Source organism: Ochotona princeps, chromosome 5 (assembly GCF_030435755.1).
Source record: "Ochotona princeps isolate mOchPri1 chromosome 5, mOchPri1.hap1, whole genome shotgun sequence".
In the NCBI taxonomy this organism is placed as follows: Eukaryota; Metazoa; Chordata; class Mammalia; order Lagomorpha; family Ochotonidae; genus Ochotona; species Ochotona princeps.
The window spans coordinates 107,761,502-107,780,972 of NC_080836.1; the positions used below are offsets into that span (position 1 = coordinate 107,761,502).

Below are 19,471 nucleotides of genomic sequence, written 5' to 3' on the forward strand. Positions count from 1 at the left end.
CTGCTGCTGGCCAAGAGTATTGGCAGAGCCCAGGGCCAGGTCCCCTGGGTCACAGTGGTGGCTACAACCTGCTGGGCCCCACCTGGGGCCATGCTTGGTGTTCCCTGTCCTTTCCTGGACTGTTCTTCCCAGGCTGCTGCATGACTTGAGCTGCAGTGGCTCTACACCCATTCATCCCTGACAGCCTGGCAGGCACCTGTTGGGCACAGAAAGGGGCTCAGGGCCCTGTCCGGGTCACTCGCCTTGAAGGGCAGGTGGGAGCCCAAGGGATTTCTCCAGGAATTTTTTTTTTTGTAAGATTTATTTATTTTTATTAGGAAGTCAGATTTATAGAGAGGAGAGACAGAGAGGAAGATCTCCCATCTGCTGGTTCACTCCCCAAGTAGCCGCAATGGCTGGAGCTGAGCCAATCTAAAGCCAGGAGCCAGGAGCTTTTTCCAGGTCCCTCACATGGGTGCAGGGTCCCAAGGCTTTGGACCTTACTCTACTGCTTTCCCAGGACACAAGCAGGGAGTTGGCTGGATAGGAAATGGAACAGCTGGGATTAGAACCCTTGCCCAGTATGGGATCCCAGCAGATGAAAAGTGAGAACTTTAGCCACTAGGTTACCACACCAGCCCTCCAGGAACTTCTTGGAAGGATCAGGGTTCTCAGTTAGACCAGCCCAGCCCGGGGGAGGCCAGATGCTAGGATGTCGGAGATTGTCAATTTCAGATGTCACCGGCAGAGGCTCAGGGCAGTGTGATGGCCTCGCCTCTGAGGCCCATTCTGAATGTAAGGCCACGTGGGAAGGGCTGGGGGACAGGGGCCAGAGAAAGGCAGAGGTCAAAGAGGGCCCAGGAAACCAGGGCTGGCCCACAGCTGGGTGGGGCACCCCTGGGTGAGTGAGGTTTGACTTGGGGGCAGGTCACCTGAGCCCTACTCCTTCAGCAGGAGCCCCAGGGGTGCTGAGCTGGCCCTGGAGTTGGCTTCCATAGACGCTTTCTCACCCAGCGCCAGTCCGGCCAAAGGGCAGCGGGAGCAGTGTCTGTAGACCTCCAAGCTGCTTGACATGCACATGCAAGGGACACAGAAAAAAAGCAGGCGCTGCTGAGCAGTTTGGCTCGGTTTCCCCACATCCAGCTGAGCCGCAGGGCACTCACAGCGGGGACACGCCCTTCCAGGTGCAGCCGTCCATCTGGGGACTGGAAACCTGGCTGGCCTGTCAGCCTCGCCAACTCTGGTTGCAGGAGTGAACATCAGTGCCAAGACGCCGGGCTCCGGGTCGGCCGGGATGTTCACTCCTCTGATCACCTCAGCAGGGGCTCTGCCTGCCCAGGCGGGGATCCCGAGACAGAGCGCATTGCATCCAGTGCATGTAGACCAGGGTGCATTGTGGGTATGGTTGGCCCCCACCTCTGCCATGACTCAGGTGGCTACAATAAAACCGGCACAGGAAACACGAAGTTGTCTGAGAAGCCGACTTGACTCCCCTGCCGATCTGTTACACTGTATCAGCAGTAAGCAGACACAGAATGCAGAGGTGTGGGTAGGCGATACCAGCAGGAAGTGGGGAGCTTAGGCACACTGCAGGCATTGCTGAGTGACATCAGATTGACCTTTCCACTGCCATAAAGCTGGAAAGGAACCGACGTCACTCAGGAGAGAGAGCAGCAACCAGCTGGGTTCTTGGCCTCATGTGTGGCTCCTGGCCAGGAGGGGTCACAGCGAGGGGTCCCCCTCTTACCATCAGCAGTGTGGTGTGGGAGGCAGATGTGGGAGGGCCGTGCTAGAGAGCAGCAGTTGGCCAGGCTCTGGGCATCGTTGAAGGGACCAGTGCTCAGGGTGTGCCCGTGTCCTCTCAGTGGCCTCTTCTGAAAGCTGCCCCTCTGCCCACTTCCTGGGTGGCCCTGCCTGGGGAGGCCTGTTCCTGGCTGCAGGGTGTGGCCCCAGTGGTGCCTGGCGGCCCTACTCCACCCTATGGAGCCTCAGGAGTGGCTCCCCAAGGGGCACCCAGGTCTCCTCCCACTCACTCAGGACCTTGGCCACAGGCATGTTGGCTCCTAGCAGCCCCCTGAACCCTGCAGGGACGGCAGGACTGGGGCCCTTACCACAGTCAGTGCAGGGATAGGAGCCCAGTTAGCCAGAGGCCCAGGAGGGGAGGACGCCAGGGGCGGGGCGGGAGTGGGTGCAGATGCAGTGTTCCCACAGCTGCTCCGCCCTTGGGGCTGCCACGCGTCCCGGGCCCCGCGTGGTGAGGCTGCCCTATGGTGCCAGCACAATGACAGGGCTAAATGTCTCCCTGTCTTTCTTGCTCATCACCTGTGGACTCTGTGAGGCAGCCAGGCGGGCAGCCAGGGCTCTGCTGCCTGCGGGCACCTACATCAGCTTCGCGCAAGAGGCAGCAGGTGCCTTCCAGCTGGTTGCCTGCGGCCTGGAGATGCGGGCACTGGCGGACGTGGGCCCCTGGGCTGCGGGCGTCGGGCCCGACCTGCTGCTGACTCTGCTCTTCCTGCTCTTCCTGCTCCACGGGGCCACCCTGGACGGAGCCTTGGGCAACCCGGCAGTGGCCCTACAGGAGCTGCTCTTGGCCGAGGCATCCCTGCCCAGCACACTGCTGAAGCTAGTGGCCCAAGGGCTGGGCGTGATGGCTGCCCGTGCTCTGACCCTGTGCTGCTGGGCCTGGGAGCTCAGCGAGCTGCATTTGCTGCAGAACCTCATGGCCGCACACTGCAGCTCTACCCTGCGCACCTCCGTGCCACACGGGGCGCTGCTGGAAGCTGCTGGAACCTTCATCTTCCACCTGGGCCTCCTGTACCTGCGCCGCAGCCTTCCCGCCCGGAGGGTGCCCGCCCTGGCTCTGCTGGCCACCTTCACCACCCACACAGGTGAGCCTGATGTTCCTCACAGAGGGTCGACTCCTGGGTGTGTCCTGTTCTCCCTGGCCTGGTGGGCTGCAGCTGGGGGGCCTGGCCTTCTCTCAGTCCTCTCTAGCGGACACAGTCCCGAGCCCCAGCCGGGCTGACCCTGGACCAGGCTCCCAGGCCCCACCTGCTTCAGGACCCTGTGGCCCTCAGCTGCTCCCTGAGCGGAGGCTCGGGAGAGCCGCGGCTGGGACGCAGAATCGGCTGCGCACCGAGTACCAAGGCCGCAGAGGCCCAAGTTCCGACAAGGTAGGAACTTGGTGGGGGTGGGGCTCGGCAGCCAGGGAGCCAGAGGGCCAGGCTGCTGGGCTCCCGCCCCAGATGAGGCGGGTGCTGGGAGCAGAAAGCTGTGGCCAGGGCACAAGGGTCCCTTCTGGTCTGGGTGAGACCCACCCCTGCTCCCTGCTCTGTGCAGTGGGCTGGAAGGGCTCAGGCCTCAGGCTGACCGCTCTGTCCGCAGCCGGGCCCTACACCTCTGCCTTCTTCAACCCCGCGCTGGCCACCTCTGCCACCTTCCACTGCGAAGGGCACACCTTGGTGGAATACGCCCAGGTTTACTGGCTAGGACCCCTGGCAGGTAAGGAAGGGGGCAGTCACATGCCACCCCCTGGGCCATACCGAGCCTGGACAGGGGCACTGTGACTGACCTCTCTTGGGCGGGCTCTGTCTGAAGGGAGGGACCGACTAGAGAGAACAGCCCCTCCAATGGGCGCTAGGGCAGAAGGATAGTGCCCACTGGGGGATCCCTGAGGGATACCCACACTCCAAGGCCTCACACAGCCCGGCTGGCCAGGGTGATGGCAGAGCCTGAGGGGGCTGGGTGCCAGCTGTCCCAGTAGGCAGAGCCTGAGGAACCCCTCAGCCACCCTTGCTGGGGCCCCAATTCCCAGCTCTTGTCAAACCCAGGCACCTGGCGTCCAACAAGCCAATCCACTCTGCCTGGGGGCCCCAGGGAGCCTGTTCTCCCTCTGCCCCTGGGGCTGCTCTCAGCCCCCCAGTCCCGGGCGCCCACTCTGCTGCTCTTGGTCCATCGTGGGCAGAGCCGGGTCCCAGCAGCCCCTCCCTTCCCAGGTCATCTTCCTAGAGAGTGGCCAGGCCTCCTACTGGGGTTGACGGGGAGCTGCTTCATAGGAACTGGACTGGGGGCCACAGTGGGCCATGTGGGCTTCGAGAGCAGGCTGTGGGGACAGAGCCACATGGCTACTGCCGGTGACCAAGGCACCTGTGGGAGCTGGCAGATTGCCTAGCAATGATTCTTTCCATCGGCTCACCCTCCAGCAGTCTGCAATGGCCAGACCGGGTCAGGCTGAAGCCAGGAGCCTCCTCGGGGCCTCCCACATGGGCGCAGGGTCCTAGGGATTGGGCCGACCTCCGCTGCTTTCCCAGGCCACAGCAGGGAGCTGTGTGGGAAGTGAAGCAGCCGGGACTAGCACCAGCACCAGTACGGGATGCCAGCACCACAGACAGCAGTTTTGTTTGCTTTGCCCCTTGCAGAATCCAACCCACTGAGGATTCCCACAGCTCAGAGAGGATCCGTGCCCGCCAGAGCCAGGGTCCTTCCTGAGGGCTCTGGGGTGTGGGCAGACTGGGTGTGGAGACAACTCCACCTCCCAGGACTGGGCAGCAGGGGTCTCCAGGTCCCCTCAGGGTCTGCCCCGAGCCCCCCGCTCTAACTCTGACCTGCTGCCTCGCAGGCATGGTCCTGGCTGTCCTGCTGCACGAGGGCCACCTCCCTGGCCTCTTCCAAACAAACCTGCTCTACAGGCCGAAGAACAAGTACCGAGCCCCCCCCCGGGGGAGGCTGGTCCCCCCAAGCTCCAGGGCCCGGGACAGGGAGACCCAAGCACTCCCAGACTCTGGGCGGGGCAGGGTGGGTGGAGCTTGGTTTGGAGCTTGGTTCGCCCCAACTGAGGACTGAAGGGGGGGGGAGGCAACACCCCCTCCTGTTAATAAACTTGGACTAATACCTACCCTGTCTTCTGCAGTTTCCTTCTAGAATGAGACCAAGGGCTAGCCTGGGCCTGCGGGGCAGCCCCAGTCGAAATACTGAGTGTGGAAGCAGAAAGGTGGGCCTGGGCCACCCAGCATGGGCCAGTAGCAGGCATAGCCCCATTGCCCAGGGCAACTGAGTGTGGGGCCTGTGGCCCGCAGGTCCAGGGCAGCCAGGCTGAGCCCTTGCAGCCATGGGGCCTGGACAGCTGACCTAGGGCTTGTGGCCAGGCCAGGGGCGCCAGCCACTTCCACCCCAACATCAAAGCTGGTCTGGAAGCTCCTGTTGCAGCTGTGTCCCCATCCAGAGAGGGCGGTGTCCCCCTTGCCCTGTTGGGGGCAGGGATAGAAGGACTCCTGGCCGAAACTCTGTCCTGCCACAGTTCCCCCTCATCCCATCCTGCCAGGCCCCCACCTGGGCTTGCTCCTGGGTGGTGGGGGGAGTCAGGTTCTGTGCTGGGTGGGGGCTGCAGGAGACCCAGGAGGGCCCAAGAGGCGAGGTATGACCCCCTCACCCCTGCGCTAGCTCACCCTGCAGCCCACGCAAGGGACAGCCACACACCACACGAAGATCATAGGGGAATGTGCCAGGTGGAGAGCCCCATCCCACATGCTGGCCGTGGCAGAGGCTCTCAGCGCCAGGCCGAGAGCGCGGGGGCAGCTGGGCTTTGAATGCTGACCTCAGGGAGGCCTCTGTGTGCCAAGGAGGCTGAAGGACCCTTGGTCAATTGATCACCCCCTAGAGTGCCGGCCTCTGTCCCGGAGGCATTGGGCGGCTTGAGCTTGCTGACTGCAGCGTGGCAGGCAGTGTTGGGACAAGGCATGCCATACAGGAAACAAGGGGTCAGAATCACCCCAGAGTGGGCACGAAGCAGCGCGGCCCTGAGCCAGCGGGCGTGGGCAAAGCTGCTTGAAAATCTGCGACAGGATGGCCGACTTCCAAACAGTCCCAAAGGTCCAGTCGTCCTCAGGTCGCCCCGAGGCCCAGCGCACCTGGACGTGGACGGGGGCCCAGGCTGAAAATGTTCAGGGGAGCCTGGCATTGGCAGAGACGGTGCTGAGGACAGGGCTGGCCAGTGTCCCTGGGGGCAACGCACTGCTTCCTGGCCACAGCCCTCATGGTCCATCTTAAATTCCCTTTCTGTGCAGAGTTTTCTGCACAGGAAGCAGCAACCACAACCAGTCCTGCTGGAGGACCCGGGACGCTGGGGCTCCTGAGCACCAGGCCGGGCTGGCCTCTGGTGACCAAGCCCGGATGGTCCATGCAGTGACCAGGCTTGGACTGGCCCCGGGTGGCCTGGCTGATCCCTGTAAGTGGCCTGTGCTGGTCGCTGGGTGGCAGCTGGCTCCTATGGGGCCTCCTGAGCTCTTGCACCCTCTGGTGTCTGTGCCGGGTATGGCAGGCTCTAGCCTGTCCACTGTGGAGGCCAGACCTGGGCTGCCTGCACCTCAGTGCCCATCCCTGAGCAGGCAGGACATCGGAGCCACCCGAGGCTAGTGGTCCCAGCGGGAGTGAGGGGTTCCTCTGACCCAGCTCCTGACACTGCCTGCAGTGGACTTCTCACAAGACTGACCAACCAATCAACTGACTGTTCAATTGATCAATCAGATGGATTACTCTGAAAGGCCAAGTGCCAGAGTGACTGAGGGAGATGGAAAGACACAAAGCCTCCACGTGCTGGGTCATTCAAATGCCCACCGCGGGCAGGCCGGGCCAGGTCGAGGCGCAGAGGCTGGGTGATCCGATGCTGACGCATCCACAGACGGGAGGACCGGGGCAGCCAGAGCACTCTCGAACACAGACACACATTAAGGCACTCAGAGCAGTGACCAGGGAAGCCGCCAGCAGAAGGTTCCAGAAGGTCAGGGCTGCACCAGTTGCGCTAAGCTGGGCCTTGTCCACTTCTGGAGAGTGGCCCTTCTGGTGAGTGTTCCCTCCAGCCAGGCTGCCTCCCCGACTCCGTGTACCTCAGCTTGCCCATGGAGAGGCCCTGGTGCTCCTGTCTCTTGTGGTCCCTAATGCGTTTCTTTGAAGCTAGCCTAGAACCTGGCAGACCCACAACCAGCCTCATCCCATGGGCAGGCATCCACATGGGGAAGTGTCCCTGTGGGCGGGCATTGCCCTGGAGAGGAGACTTGGCAGGCAGGCAGGACTCAGAGAACGTGTCTCAAGGCCCACGCGTGGGACTGTCCACACCGGGCAGCCCCATCCATGGCAAGTAGGCCTGTCCACAGCAGGTGGACCCCACCCCCAGCTGCCTCTTCTTGTCCGGGGTTATAGGGGCTGGTTCAGATGGGGGCAGCTGACGGCTGGGGGGCCGTGAGCAGTGGTCCAGTCACAGCACTGCCCAGCAGGCCCTGTCCTCAAGAACCCACGCAGAGCCACAACATGAGCTGCACGAGAGCCACGTTTATTCTGCAACTGGACGGGGCGCACACCCAGGAGGGGGCTAAGCTAACACGCATGGGGTAAGGGTGGGGTGCACACTGCAGCCACATAATGTACAAGCCAGAGGGGAGTGGGGACAGGGGAGGAAAGGCCAGCCACGGCAACCCTGGGAACTGAGCCAGGACACCAGCCACACTGGGGTATCTGGGGGGTTGGGGTGTGACGTGTGGTTGCCATCTTGTCTGTGGTCACTCAGGGGAAAAGGCTGGCGCTTCCCATGCTGGGGCCCACATGGAGCCCGAGTCCAGGTCTGCGGGAACCCCTCACTGTCCTCTGGGGATGGCTGCCCCACAGCTGCATGGCACGTGGGTCGGGGCCAAGTGGCAGTGGGGAGGACATGTTTCCTGACCATGGACAACTGCCCTCCCACTCAGCTCCAGGCTTCAGCCCACTCGGGTGACTCCTGGGTCCCAGCAGGTGTTCTGCAGGCTGGCCGGCCCATAGACACCCACTCTGCGGGCCCCAGGCCCGACTCAGGCTGGCAGACCTGAGTGGGCCACAGTGGCGCCCGCCCAGCCCTCCAGCAGCCACTAAGGCCAACCCAGTGCTGGGGTCACTCCCTCCCTGGGGAGCTGGACTTTCCCTGGAGCACCTGAGCACATCCCACCTCCCCACAGTGGATGCCCTACCCCCAAACTCGATAAACCCCAACCCAGGAGGCTCCTCTTCTGCCCTCCCCAGCTCCACCTCATCCAATGTTGACTGACAGGTGCCCCTTGGTGCAAGTGGGCGTACCTGCATGGGCTCAGGGCCCCAGACGCCTCAGCTCATGTGGCCCCACGCAGGGACATTTCATCCACTGTGGGTAGCAGGAGCTAGCAAAAATGGTGGCAATGCCTGAGCAGCACGTGGCCCTGGTGTGGACCTGCGGACGCTGAATGTGCCAGCTCCAGGCAGCCATGGTGGGCCACATGGACAGCTCGAGTGGAATCGGAGCTCCCTGGGGGTGAGGACCATCACAGGTGCCTGTCTGGGACATAACAGCCCTGGACGTCCCTGACGGTGCTCACAGCAGCTCTTGTGTCCCCCAAGCCCCTGGTTACCCTGCCTACCCCCACACCCTCCGGCTCAAGGCCCTGGTTGCCCTGCCTACCCCCACACCCTCTGGCTCAAGGCCCTGGTTGCCCTGCCTACCCCCACACCCTCCGGCTCAAGGCCCTGGTTGCCCTGCCTACCCCCACACCCTCCGGCTCAAGGCCCTGGTTGCCCTGCCTACCCCTACACCCTCCGGCTCAAGCCCCAGACACACGGCCACCCCTGGGAGGGCCAACCTGCGTGCTATAGGACCACACCCTTGTCTGGCCTGGCCCCTGCCCAGGAAAGTCCCGAGGCTCTGGGCCACCTGCTGCTCCCACAGTGACAGCACAAGAGGCTGCCCAGACAGCAGGTGGGCCTGCCTCCTCCTTCCCCTCCAATAATGTGCGCCTCTTCTATGCTGCTCACCCCCAGGCCCGGGAAGGGCCTCACTGTCCACTGTGCTTGGCCAACAAGTATGGGGTGCGAGGTGCGGGGCTTGTGTGGAAACCGAGAAATAAATACTATAAATAGAGCTCGGACACCTGGCCAGCTGGCTTGGGACACTAGCTAGGGATGCGGATCATGAGTCTGTCTACACGTAAAAAACACCAGCAGGGTGGTGCCTGGTCCCCCCCACCCCTCCCCCAAGCTGAAATACACCACAGCGTGGGCGCCAGCTGGAGGCAGAGCCGATCGTGTGCCCGGCTGGCCAGCGTGGGCCCCCAGGAGGGGCTCACATGGCTCAGCGTGGCTGGTGGGGAGGGCAGGCGAGAGTAGGAAAGAAGGGGGGTGGGCAGGGGTGAGGGTCGAGGCTCAGACCCTCATCTGGGCAGACCTCCTTCGGGACAGCTTGGACCTGTGGGTCAGGAGGGACAGGTGTCAGGGCCAGGCACAGCTCTCGGGCTGTGTCCATCCCAGCCGCACAGGCCAGTGCCCTGCCCCCTTCCTCCATCTTAGGGCGAGGAGCCAGGCTGTGCTCCCCAACAAGGCTTAGACAGAAAGTCACAGGGCCCCACGCCCCCGGCCCTCCCCATGTCCCCCATCCTGCCCACGTCCCCCCGCGCCCCTCGTCCTTGGGTGGACCCCAGCATACCGGATGGTTCCAGCCAGAAGGGGGTTGAATGCGTATAGCCAGTCATGCATGTCCTTGTCACTGTTGGCCTGCAGCAGAATGCCCCGGTGCTCGGTGCACACGGCAAACGTGTTGGGCGTCTGCGGGGAGCGGCATGGTGAGGAGGGGTCAGGCCGGGAGGTGGGGGCCTCAGGCAGGAGCCAGCAGAGTAGCCCCGGCACCTTCTGCCTTCCAGGAGCCTTTGCGACCAGCACCCTACCCAGGACTGCCCCGGCCGTTGCTCTGCACCCCCTCCAGCCCCATGTGCTCAACACGCCTCGGCCAGCAGCTCCTCATCCCGGGGTGAGCAGGCTGGGTTCCACGCTCCTCATCCCGGGGTGAGCAGGCTGGGTTCCACGCTCCTCATCCCGGGGTGAGCAGGCTGGGTTCCACGCCCAACGTGACCATCCGAGCGTGGTGACCACTCCCAGCTAGCCTGAGGGACTCAGGGTCCAAGTGCTCACAGCCCCACCGCAGTGTCCCCAGCATGAGTGGACGAGGCCCTGGGATGCGGGATGGGACACAACACCCTTCCCCCTCCTGGGATGGCACGCCAGTGGGCACACCTTCAGCATGGCCTGCTGGTCCTCGCTGTACTCCACCTGGGCGGTGGACAGGTTGAGTACGAACCGCTCCACGGCGTCCTTGTCGCTGTTGTACATGTAGGCGTAGGGGCGCCGCACCACCACAAAGCGCCGGGCCCAGCCAGCCGTGTGCGGCTCCAGGAAGTGCAGGTAACCCTTCTTGGAGACGATCGGGCTGGATTGGGGGATGACACTGCTGTTTTGGGCTGCCCCATCACAGAGCGTGGCCCAAGTGGGGACACACACCTGAGAAACCAGGCCCCCTACCCTCTGACCTGGGCCTCAACACGCCAAGCTGTACCATGAGGCAACTTCACTTTCAGGGCCTCTGGGGAAGCAGGGCTGTGACCACTGTCCACCCCAGCCTGCCCTAGCTGACCTCATCCCGAGCTCAGGCGCTGTGTCCCCACCTGCCATGCCCGGCTCCTGCTCAGGGCCGACCACCGCACGGCCCCCGCATGCTCTGGCCCTGCACTGGGCCCCGCACGGCCTCCACACAGCCCCGCATGCTCTGGTCCTGCACTGGCCCCCGCACGGCCTCCACACGGCCCCGCATGCTCTGGTCCTGCACTGGCCCCCGCACGGCCTCCACACGGCCCCGCATGCTCTGGTCCTGCACTGGCCTCCGCACAGACTCCACACAGCCCCCGCATGCTCTGGCCCAGCACTGGGCCCCACACACCTGACTCGGATCTCCTGGATATCAGGTACCAGCAAGCGCTGTGGCTCCTTGTCAGCTTCGGGGGCCCGGGCGAGGGACGGGAACTTCTTGGCCTCGGCCTCCAGGGTGGGCTCGGGCTCGGGGCTGGATGGCCGGGAGCAAGGTTGGGGGGTCCTGGGGAACGGAGGAGGGGGCGCTGCTTCCTGTCAGGCTCCTGGTCGTCGGCCTTACTCCACAGGGCCCTCGTGATCTGCCCAGCGGAGCTGGACGTCCTGACCCCAGGCCATGTTGGGCACGGTGGCTGGGGAGGGGCATGCAGTGACGGGGCCTGGCCAGGGCCCGCTCCACAGGCTGCTACCCCGAGGCCCTCCAGCAGCAACACCCCTGCCAATCACAGCTACCACTATCCCTGCTGGACTCCAGCTTCTGGAAGCTTCTCCCAAAGCCAAGTGCTCACTCACCTCAGGTCAGCAGCACCGTACCGCCCTTCAACCAGAGAGGGGCAGGTGGAGGAGGGGGTGAGCGTGGCTGCCCCCAGAGGGGACATGGACGGGTCCCGCAGCAACGTGACAGACATCTCGGAGAGCTGTGGAGACAGGACATCCTGCATGGGAGGCCACGGGCAGAGGGGGGTGCCCAGGTCCGACCTGGCACAGGGGCAGCCCCAGGGGACAGCCTGGAACCCCTAGGTTTGGAGCAAGACTGAAGATATAGGACCTGAAGGAGGCGGCTAAGCCTCAGCTGGGGAGGGCCTGGGGACCTCTCATCCTGTCTCTCCAGTCTAGGAGCAGCTGTATCCCCCCAACCACTGTCCCCCTAGCCTGGGCTGGCCGCACCCTCTCCCATCCCCCCACACCACTGTCCCCCTAGCCTGGGTTGGCCACACCCCTCCCATTCCCCTGATGCCCTCAGCCTGGGGGCAGCAGCACCCACCTTGCTCTCGCTGGCACTGACGCAGACGTGGCTGTGGGTGTACTCCCTGTTGAAGGTGTGCGTGAGGAGGCGTAGACACTGCAGACAGACAGATGGACAGTGGTCAGAGCTTGCCTGCACAACCCTCGCTGCCCACAGGCCCAGGTGCTGGCTCTGGATGGAGGTGATGAGAGTCCGGCCTCAAGGGGTTCAAGGCAGTGAGGCCCCTGCCCGTGGGGAGGCCATGGGAGCAGGACGTGAACTGGCATGAGCTGGGGGAGACGCATGGACCCCGGCTCCTAGAAGCTCTGACCGGAGTCAGCTGGGCTTGGCTGAGTACCCGGAAGGCAGGACTGGTGGGCTGGGCCTTGAACCTGCCTTGACGGCCAGCTCTCGCTGCCTCTCGCTGGGGACCTCCAGGGGTGCCGGGCGACCCTCGGCTGAGAGCGGGGAGGAGGCGCCCGAGGAACTGCGGGACTCGGAATCCTCGCTGGAGCTCGGGGACAGCACCTCGGGGCCCGGGCGCTGCGTCTCCAGCTTCTCCCGCAGCAACAGGTAGTGCCTAGTCTTCTCCACCTGCGGAGCACACAGGCCACGCCTGAGGCCTGAGCCCACAGCTCCCCTCCTGAGCCCTGAGCCCACAGCTCCCCTCCTGAGCCCTGAGCCCACGGCTCCCCTCCTGAGCTCCGAGCCCTGAGCCCACAGCTCTCCTCCAGAGCCCTGAGCACACAGGCCACGCCTGAGCCCTGAGCCCACGGCTCCTCTCCTGAGCCCTGAGCCCACAGCTCCCCTCCTGAGCCCTGAGCACACAGGCCACGCCTGAGCCCTGAGCCCACAGGCCACGCCTGAGCCCTGAGCCCACGGCTCCCCTTCCGGGCCCACAGCTCCCGCCCTGAGCCCTAACCCTGCTGGCTCACCTCCTGTAGCAGGCTCAGCTTCTCCAGCTCCCACTGGTGGTCCAAGATGAGACTGTCACTGCGGGGCCTCCAGCCCGCCAGGTTCTCCTCCCCACGGACGTAGGCCACGGAAGTGTCCAGCACACGCCGACGCCGACGCTGCATCCCTGAGCAGGAGAAGGAGGCTTCATGCCCGCCTACAGCCATAGGGACCCCTCCCCTGTAACCCCAGGGCCCACATCCACATGAAGTGGTATGGCTGGTCAGGCATTCAGCCTCCTCCACGCACTGCAGCCCCTCCCCAGGCACCCTTGGGGGGTGGAAACAGAGCATGAGGGTCCAGCCAGAGATTACAGGATGGGTCCTACCTGGGCTACCCGCATCCGCCACATGGCACAGGCTGAGCTCATACACGCCAGTCACACGGTTGCTATAGGGTAGAGGGAGGGACACGCAGGTACACACAGGGCTCGGGTTCCACACCTAGGCCGCTGCCTGGCACAGGGCGGCTGTGGCAGACCCCAGCCTCCATCTGCTGCAGCCTGGGCAGGGGCCCAGCCTGGGTGGAGATGAAATCACGGCTGTTCCCAAGCCCCCACAACCCCAGACCTGCACCCCTCAAGAATCCCCTAATCGGGGCAGCTCCCTGCATGGCCACGGCCACCTGAAGGGCATGCAGTCTGAGCCCCGAACTCCCTTCTCCTAGCAGCTCCCAGTGGCTGGCTGCTGCGTCCCACAATGGGCCCTAGGGGTCACTGACAGCGACCACAGGCCAGCAGCCTGGGCATACTCCCTTCCTCCCTGGCCACGGAACTCTTTCCCCTCCCACCCAGTGATGCCCAGAGGGGCAAAGGCCAGGATGCCGGCTGTGTTGTCTGACTCCTCAGGCTGCTGAGGGATCCTCCCATCAGGAAGTCCTGCTGTGTGTGTGTGGACAACCCCAGGTGGGTACAGGTCCCTGCCTCCACTGCAGGCTGCGCCGAGCTTCCTGGTGGGCCCTGGCACCACGTCCAGCCCTGCGAGGGTAAGAGTGAGGAAGCGGCCCCCCAGCAGGCCATGGGAAACCTGGGCTACACCCCTAGAACCCAGCACCAATCAGGACACACAGCAGGCAGCCTTGGCCTGGGGCTCACCTCTCGGAGGCCCGCAGGTTCCCACTGCCAAACAGGTTGCGGATGGAGCGTGAGGCAGGCAGCTTGGCGTCACGAGAATAGAAGACCATACAAAAGTCCTTGGTGACCACGGCCGGCTGCGTGCAATTCTCCATCTGTGAGGGTGGCGGAGGAAGGGCTCAGCCAGGGGGCCTGCCCTGGGTCCTGCAGAACCCCACTCTTGGAGGATAATGGAGCAAACTGAATATTGCACAAAAATGGCACAGGGCACAGGTGTGTCAGGAGTGCGCTGGGTACAGACATGTATGTCAGGGGTACATTGGGCACAGACAGGTGTGTAGTGGGCTCTGGGCCCAGGTTTCTTGCCTCAATGTATGCAGACAGGGTCATGTAGATTTTCTCCCGGTATGGGGTGACTCGGTTGAGCAGGAGGGAGTTGTGCATGGAGCTGTCCCATGCGGCCTCAAACTGGTAGAATGTTCTGGAAGGAAACAGAGAAGGGGAAGATGGTGGTGTGTGCTGCCCTCCGTTGGGATGGGCACATGCAGACGGGAAGGTGGTCGGACGGACTGGGCTACTGCCAGGAGCTGCTGGAGTCAGGTCAGGAGACCTGAGTGGCGGTGCCAGGCGGACCGACCCCTCCGCATCTGGGGGGAGCAGGATACACAAGTTGGGGAGAAGGGGGGAGGTGGGGCCACAGGAGGACACGGGTCGGGGGAGGGTCGGGAGAGGTGGGGCCACAGGAGGACACGGGGGGGGGGGAGAAGGGGGGAGGTGGTCCACAGGAAGACACGTTGGGGGGAGAAGGGGGGAGGTGGTCCACAGGAAGACACGTTGGGGGGAGAAGGGGACAGGTGGGGCCACAGGAGGACACAGGGCAGGGAGGAGGGGGGAGGTGGGGCCACAGGAGGACACGGTGGGGGAGGCTGTGGTCACAGCCTGCGTGAGGAGCCCCACACTGTCCTCTCCTTCATCAGCCACTGGCTCCCCCTGAAGGGCATACTCAGGAGGATGCTTGGAGTGGAAGCCGGGCGTGCAGCAGATGGCACAGCTGTGCCATGGGCCTCGAGCGGCTCCTTGGGAAACCTGGCCTCCTTGCCCTGCCTGCTGTGTGTGGCCGTGACCTCCCAGGAGGCCAGCACCTGTCAGGGACCACAGGGCCATCCTGCCAGCCTCGCTCCCAGTCAAGGTCTCTGTTAGTGGTGGTTTCACCTCCCAACCCCTGGCTCATTTCCACCCAAGCATCCTCAGGCACAGCCGAGCCCAACACAGTTGTGTCCCCGAGGGTCAGGGGCCACAGGAAGACACAGGGCAGGGAGGAAGAGGGGAGGTGGGGCCACAGGAGGACACAGGGCAGGGAGGAGGGGGGAGGTGGGGCCACAGGAGGACACAGGGCAGGGAGGAGGGGGGAGGTGGGGCCACAGGAGGACACAGGGCAGGGAGGAGGGGGGAGGTGGGGCCACAGGAGGACACAGGGCAGGGAGGAGGGGGGAGGTGGTCCACAGGAGGACAGGGGGTGGGGGAGTAAGGGGGGAGGTGGGGCCACAGGAGGACACAGGGCAGGGAGGAAGGGGGGAGGTGGGGCCACAGGAGGACAGCTCCTGTGGCACCTTGTTGGGGCTCAGACAGTGCCACAGGGTTCCCTCTCCTGCATGGCACAGTCCAGGGCCAGTAACAAAGCAGAGAGAGAGCGAGGACGGGTCCAGCACCCGCCCCAGGGCACTGAGAAACGGGACAAGGGTGGCGAGGGAGGGCAGAGCAGGCAGACACAGGGCAGACAGACCAGTGGGGGCCGAGGGGAGGCTGTACCTAGTGTCCCTTCCAAACGACATGCTAGGGGCGAGGCGGGCAAGACATACGCACACAGAAGAAATGGAGACGTCAGAACACACAGCGCGGCTGTGGAGTGCGAGCTGGCCCCGCACGCGCCACAGACCGCGGCCACCAGCAGGGGACCCTCCCTCTCCTGAGACCCCCCAGGCTCACAGCAGAGCCAGCAGCAGCGGCAGCTTGACCCAGCACGGACGGACGCCACCACAGTGCCCAGCCGGCCCCACGCGTGTAAGCTTGGGGGTGCCACCAGCATCTGTGAGTGAGCAGTGAGGCTGCGGCCTCACACGCATGTCCCACAGATTCATGCATGGTGATCGAGGGACAGCAAGTCTGGCGCCACCCAGGGTGGCCCAGCCCAGACGCCCCGCCCTGTGCTCTCTGCTCAGCCCCCACTGTCTGCCTTCATGGAGGATCCAGAAGCATCCTGGCCAGTTTCTCCCACACACACACCCGGCCCGGCCAGATCTGCCAGGCCAGTGTGACTCCAGTGTGACTCCAGCGCTCAGCGGAGCTGGACTCTGCTTGTCTGGAGTTGGCCCAGCAGCCACGGGACCTTCCCAACGGCTGAGCCCCATGCCTTCCAGGGCAGCCGCCCTGCCTAGCCCTGCTTGCGGCTCCCAGCACCTCAGCCCTCCAGCTGCACCCCACAAACGAGCCCTGGTCCCAAGCACACTCCCTGATGCAGGGGAGAGTGAGGACTCGCCACCATGCCATGTCCAGGGCCCCAACCAGTCGGTTCCAGCCATGGAAGGCCCAGGCGGCCAGTCCTGGGGATGAAGCTGTTCTTGAGAGCAGCCAGGCTGTGGGACAGTTCACATGGGGAGCCACAGACCACTAACACATTGTGTAGCAGACAAGGGCTCCTCTGTCTCTCCTCCCCACCTGATTCCACACAGGCAGGTGACTCTGGGAAGTTGGGGCACAGGGTCACCCTGCAGATGGGCGGGGCAGGGTCTGTGTAGCTCCACTGTGGCCCTCACAAGGGTTCTGGCCACTCTGGACAAGCAGGGGAAGGAAGCATCCCAAGCACAGGCCTGCCAGAGGGACTGCAACCCTCGAGCTGCACCGCAGGCCGCAGCCAGACCCGACACACAGTAGGGGTGGCCTGGGCCCGGCAGGTGGGAAGGGGCTCCCCCAGGGCCAATGCCATCACATGGCTCCAAGCACAGGCCTGACACAAGAGGCACAGCTGTCCAGCATGAAGCCCTTGAACACAGCAGCCTGGCCATGTCTAGGGATGGAGGCCAGTGGGTGCAGGCCCAGCCACGCATGCAGATACATACCCACCTCCCACCTGAACACAGCTCCCGTGGCCTGGCCAGCCACCTGGCACATGGGGAAAGGTGATGCTGGAGCCTAGCCCCTGCCTCCAGGAACAGGCAGTATAGTCTGGGGACACATGCCCATAGATCAAGGCAGCTGAGGCAGACCCGGGCACCGCAGTGGGCTTAGAAAGGTCGCACAGGGCCTGCAGGCCAAGGCTCTGGGCACAGGAGCCAGCAGGGCAGGTGACTGACGCGCCTGCTAAACTGCACCTCAGGCAGGTGTGGGGCCTACAGCTGACCACTTCCCAGACCAAAGCCACACCGTGGTCCGTGGTGGTCCAGCCGCCACCCTAGCCTCAGAGGTCACACTTCAGAGAAGGAATCCTCACCTGGAAGGAGCTCCTCTCCTCCACATACCCAGCTCCTCCCCGGCAATGACCTTTCCCCATGCTGCCTGGCCTGAGAGGTCATCACTGTACCTGGACCCTGGGCCCCAAGGCCAGGTGATGAGGGGAAACTGAGGTACAGGGTCTTGCCAAGCTCCTGTACCCCAGGCCTGCCTGAGGAGGCTGGCGAGGCTGCAGCCCGATAGGATGGGCAAGCGGCCTCAGCCTCCCTGTCGGCATCTCTGGAACAAAGCCTGGACCTCAGACCCTCTGGGCAGGTGCCCCTGGCCTGGGCAGCAGCCCCTGGGAGTCCAGCTGAGATCGCTGGGCCACAGCTCCTGCCCCAGCAGAGGCACAGGCCCCCTAGCATTTGGCGCTGGCTGAGGCCACAGAGACTGCTCAGAGCTGCAGGATGGCACCAAGCAGCCAGCACAGACAGCGCCCGCAGGCTCAGGGGCCGGGCCATGTGCCAAAGGCTTTCCGGCTGCATGAACTTGAACCCTGGACAAACTTGGCCTTGAACAAAAACAAACCTGGAAGCTCCTCCAGGAGCAGACAACCGCCCCTAAACCAATTCCCTCATCCCAGCACTCCCTCCCCATCTGCCGAGCCCCACAGAAGCCATGGGCGTGCTGGGGGCCTCCTCCAGGGGCCCCGCCTGGCTGACCACAGAGGGAAGTCCAGTGCAGGCCCAGAGGACGGCCCCCAGCATGGCTGTCCTCACCGGGCACCCAGCCACAGGGAGGGCGGCAGCAGCAGCCACAGGAAAACACCTGTTGGTGGTGACACACGGTGGCTGCTGCCGGCCAGGGCAACATGGTCCCACTGCCTGTGGGGTCTCCTGGTCACAGGGTGTCTTAGATACAGCCGCCAGGGGCACAGTCACAAGGCATGACCTGCTGTAGTGCCCACCTAGCCCAGCTCTATCGAGGGGAAGCAGTCCCTCGGGCAGACGCTTATGCCAGAAACCTCTCAGCAGCTGGCGCAAGAGGACCGAGATGAAATGCTAGCCACCACCATACTGGGCCCAAAAGGCGACACTGTGGCCTCCTTCAGAGCAGACTGAGCTCTCAGTGGACCAAGCCCACTCACTATCCCGCCCCAGACTGGAGTGGGTGGGGCCTCACTATGCTCCCCACCTGGGACCAGTGCCCCTGTGGGTCTACACCGGGTGCTCAAGTCCAGAGACTAGCTGGGCTGCTTCCAAAGGGAAGGCCATGGCCAGGACAGGCGTGGCTGGTGCCGGGTTCCGCCTGCTCCTCCTCTCCCCATCCCCTTTGCTCCAGGCTCTGCCCGCCACAGGCCCTGCAGGGATGGGGCTGGTCCACGCAGGCTGGTGCAGCCCAAAGCAGCCTGGCGAGTTAGCGGCCTGCATGCAGGAGATGTTGGCAGCTGCCTGGCAGGGGTAGGGGCTGCGGGGGCTGCAGCGGCAGCAGGGGCAGCAGAAGCGGGAGGCCAACCAGCGGCTATGGGAGGGCAGGGAGCCACGCAAGCAGCCAGGACTAGAAGTGGGGATGGGGGGACTCAGCCAAATGAATGGGGTGAGGGAAGTAGGGGAGGGACTGGAAGGCCCAGCAGCCTAAGTGGGGAGGCAGGAGGGATGGGAGGGACCGGGATGGGGGGCCGCTTCCCAGGGGGCCCCAAAAAGCCACTGCTGGACTTTTCAGGTCGGGGAAGGCAGAGGGGGCGAGGCAAGGGGAGCTGAGGGCACAATGATACCTAGGCAGGTCCGAATCAAGAAACTGCCTGCAAGACACAAACAAGCACACGTTAGTGAGGCCACTGCCCCTGCGGCCAGCATGGCGGGGCCTTGAGCGGGGCGGGGCCCTGACCACGACACAGCGGCACAGCGGCACCTGTGTGCACCGGGAAGGCCTCAGGGAAGCGGCCCAGCAGCCAAGCCAGGGCATCATGGGCAGGCAAGAATCCCTGCAACTCGGGGGTGGGGACTGTGCCAGCAGGGAGAAGCAAGGGCCCAGCAGCCAGGCCAGATCTGCATCCCACCCCACCTGCCTTCCACTGTCCAGGGAGCCTCCATAACTGGACAGGCCTGGGGGAGCCCACTGGCTACATGCCATGAGCCATCATCTCCTGCTTGGCCAGGGCTGGGGCCCCCAGCAAGTGTGCTGTGGAGACCCCGGAAGCAGAGCCCTCATTGCAGCAGAGTGCAGGGGAGGGAGGCTGGGAGATGCCCAAGGCCCCCACCGCATATTGCTGCATACTGCTCCCAGGACGGGTCAGAGGTCACATCCCAGCCCCACAACATCACAGCACGGCACTCGCTCTGCCGGCTCCCCTACTGCACACCTGTCTCAGGCCCCCACAGCCCTCTGCTTGCATGCCAAGGTGCCAC

General features: G+C 64.3%; 2 protein-coding genes across 2 annotated transcripts in view; one reads left to right on the forward strand and one right to left on the reverse strand.

Moving 5' to 3' along the window:
* Positions 1–2,118: 2,118 nt before the first annotated feature.
* Positions 2,119–4,821, forward strand: LOC101519399 (aquaporin-12-like). The gene is made up of 3 exons (XM_004597460.2): positions 2,119–2,867; positions 3,364–3,480; positions 4,598–4,821. The coding sequence occupies exons 1-3, from the start codon at positions 2,174–2,176 to the stop codon at positions 4,819–4,821; spliced, it is 1,035 nt and encodes a 344-aa protein (XP_004597517.2). The 5' UTR covers positions 2,119–2,173.
* A 3,751-nt stretch (positions 4,822–8,572) lies between these two features.
* KIF1A (kinesin family member 1A) overlaps positions 8,573–19,471 on the reverse strand; it is a 51,577-nt gene continuing 40,678 nt past the window's right edge. Inside the window, exons 38-48 of the mRNA XM_036493344.2 lie at positions 14,001–14,115; positions 13,656–13,789; positions 12,891–12,952; positions 12,544–12,689; positions 12,005–12,202; positions 11,648–11,725; positions 11,176–11,300; positions 10,736–10,888; positions 10,036–10,228; positions 9,452–9,570; positions 8,573–9,214 (exon numbers count right to left, since the gene is read on the reverse strand). Of these exons, the coding sequence (XP_036349237.2) occupies positions 9,172–9,214; positions 9,452–9,570; positions 10,036–10,228; positions 10,736–10,888; positions 11,176–11,300; positions 11,648–11,725; positions 12,005–12,202; positions 12,544–12,689; positions 12,891–12,952; positions 13,656–13,789; positions 14,001–14,115 (1,366 nt within the window). The 3' untranslated portion in view covers positions 8,573–9,171. The remainder of the gene's footprint in view (positions 9,215–9,451; positions 9,571–10,035; positions 10,229–10,735; positions 10,889–11,175; positions 11,301–11,647; positions 11,726–12,004; positions 12,203–12,543; positions 12,690–12,890; positions 12,953–13,655; positions 13,790–14,000; positions 14,116–19,471) is intronic.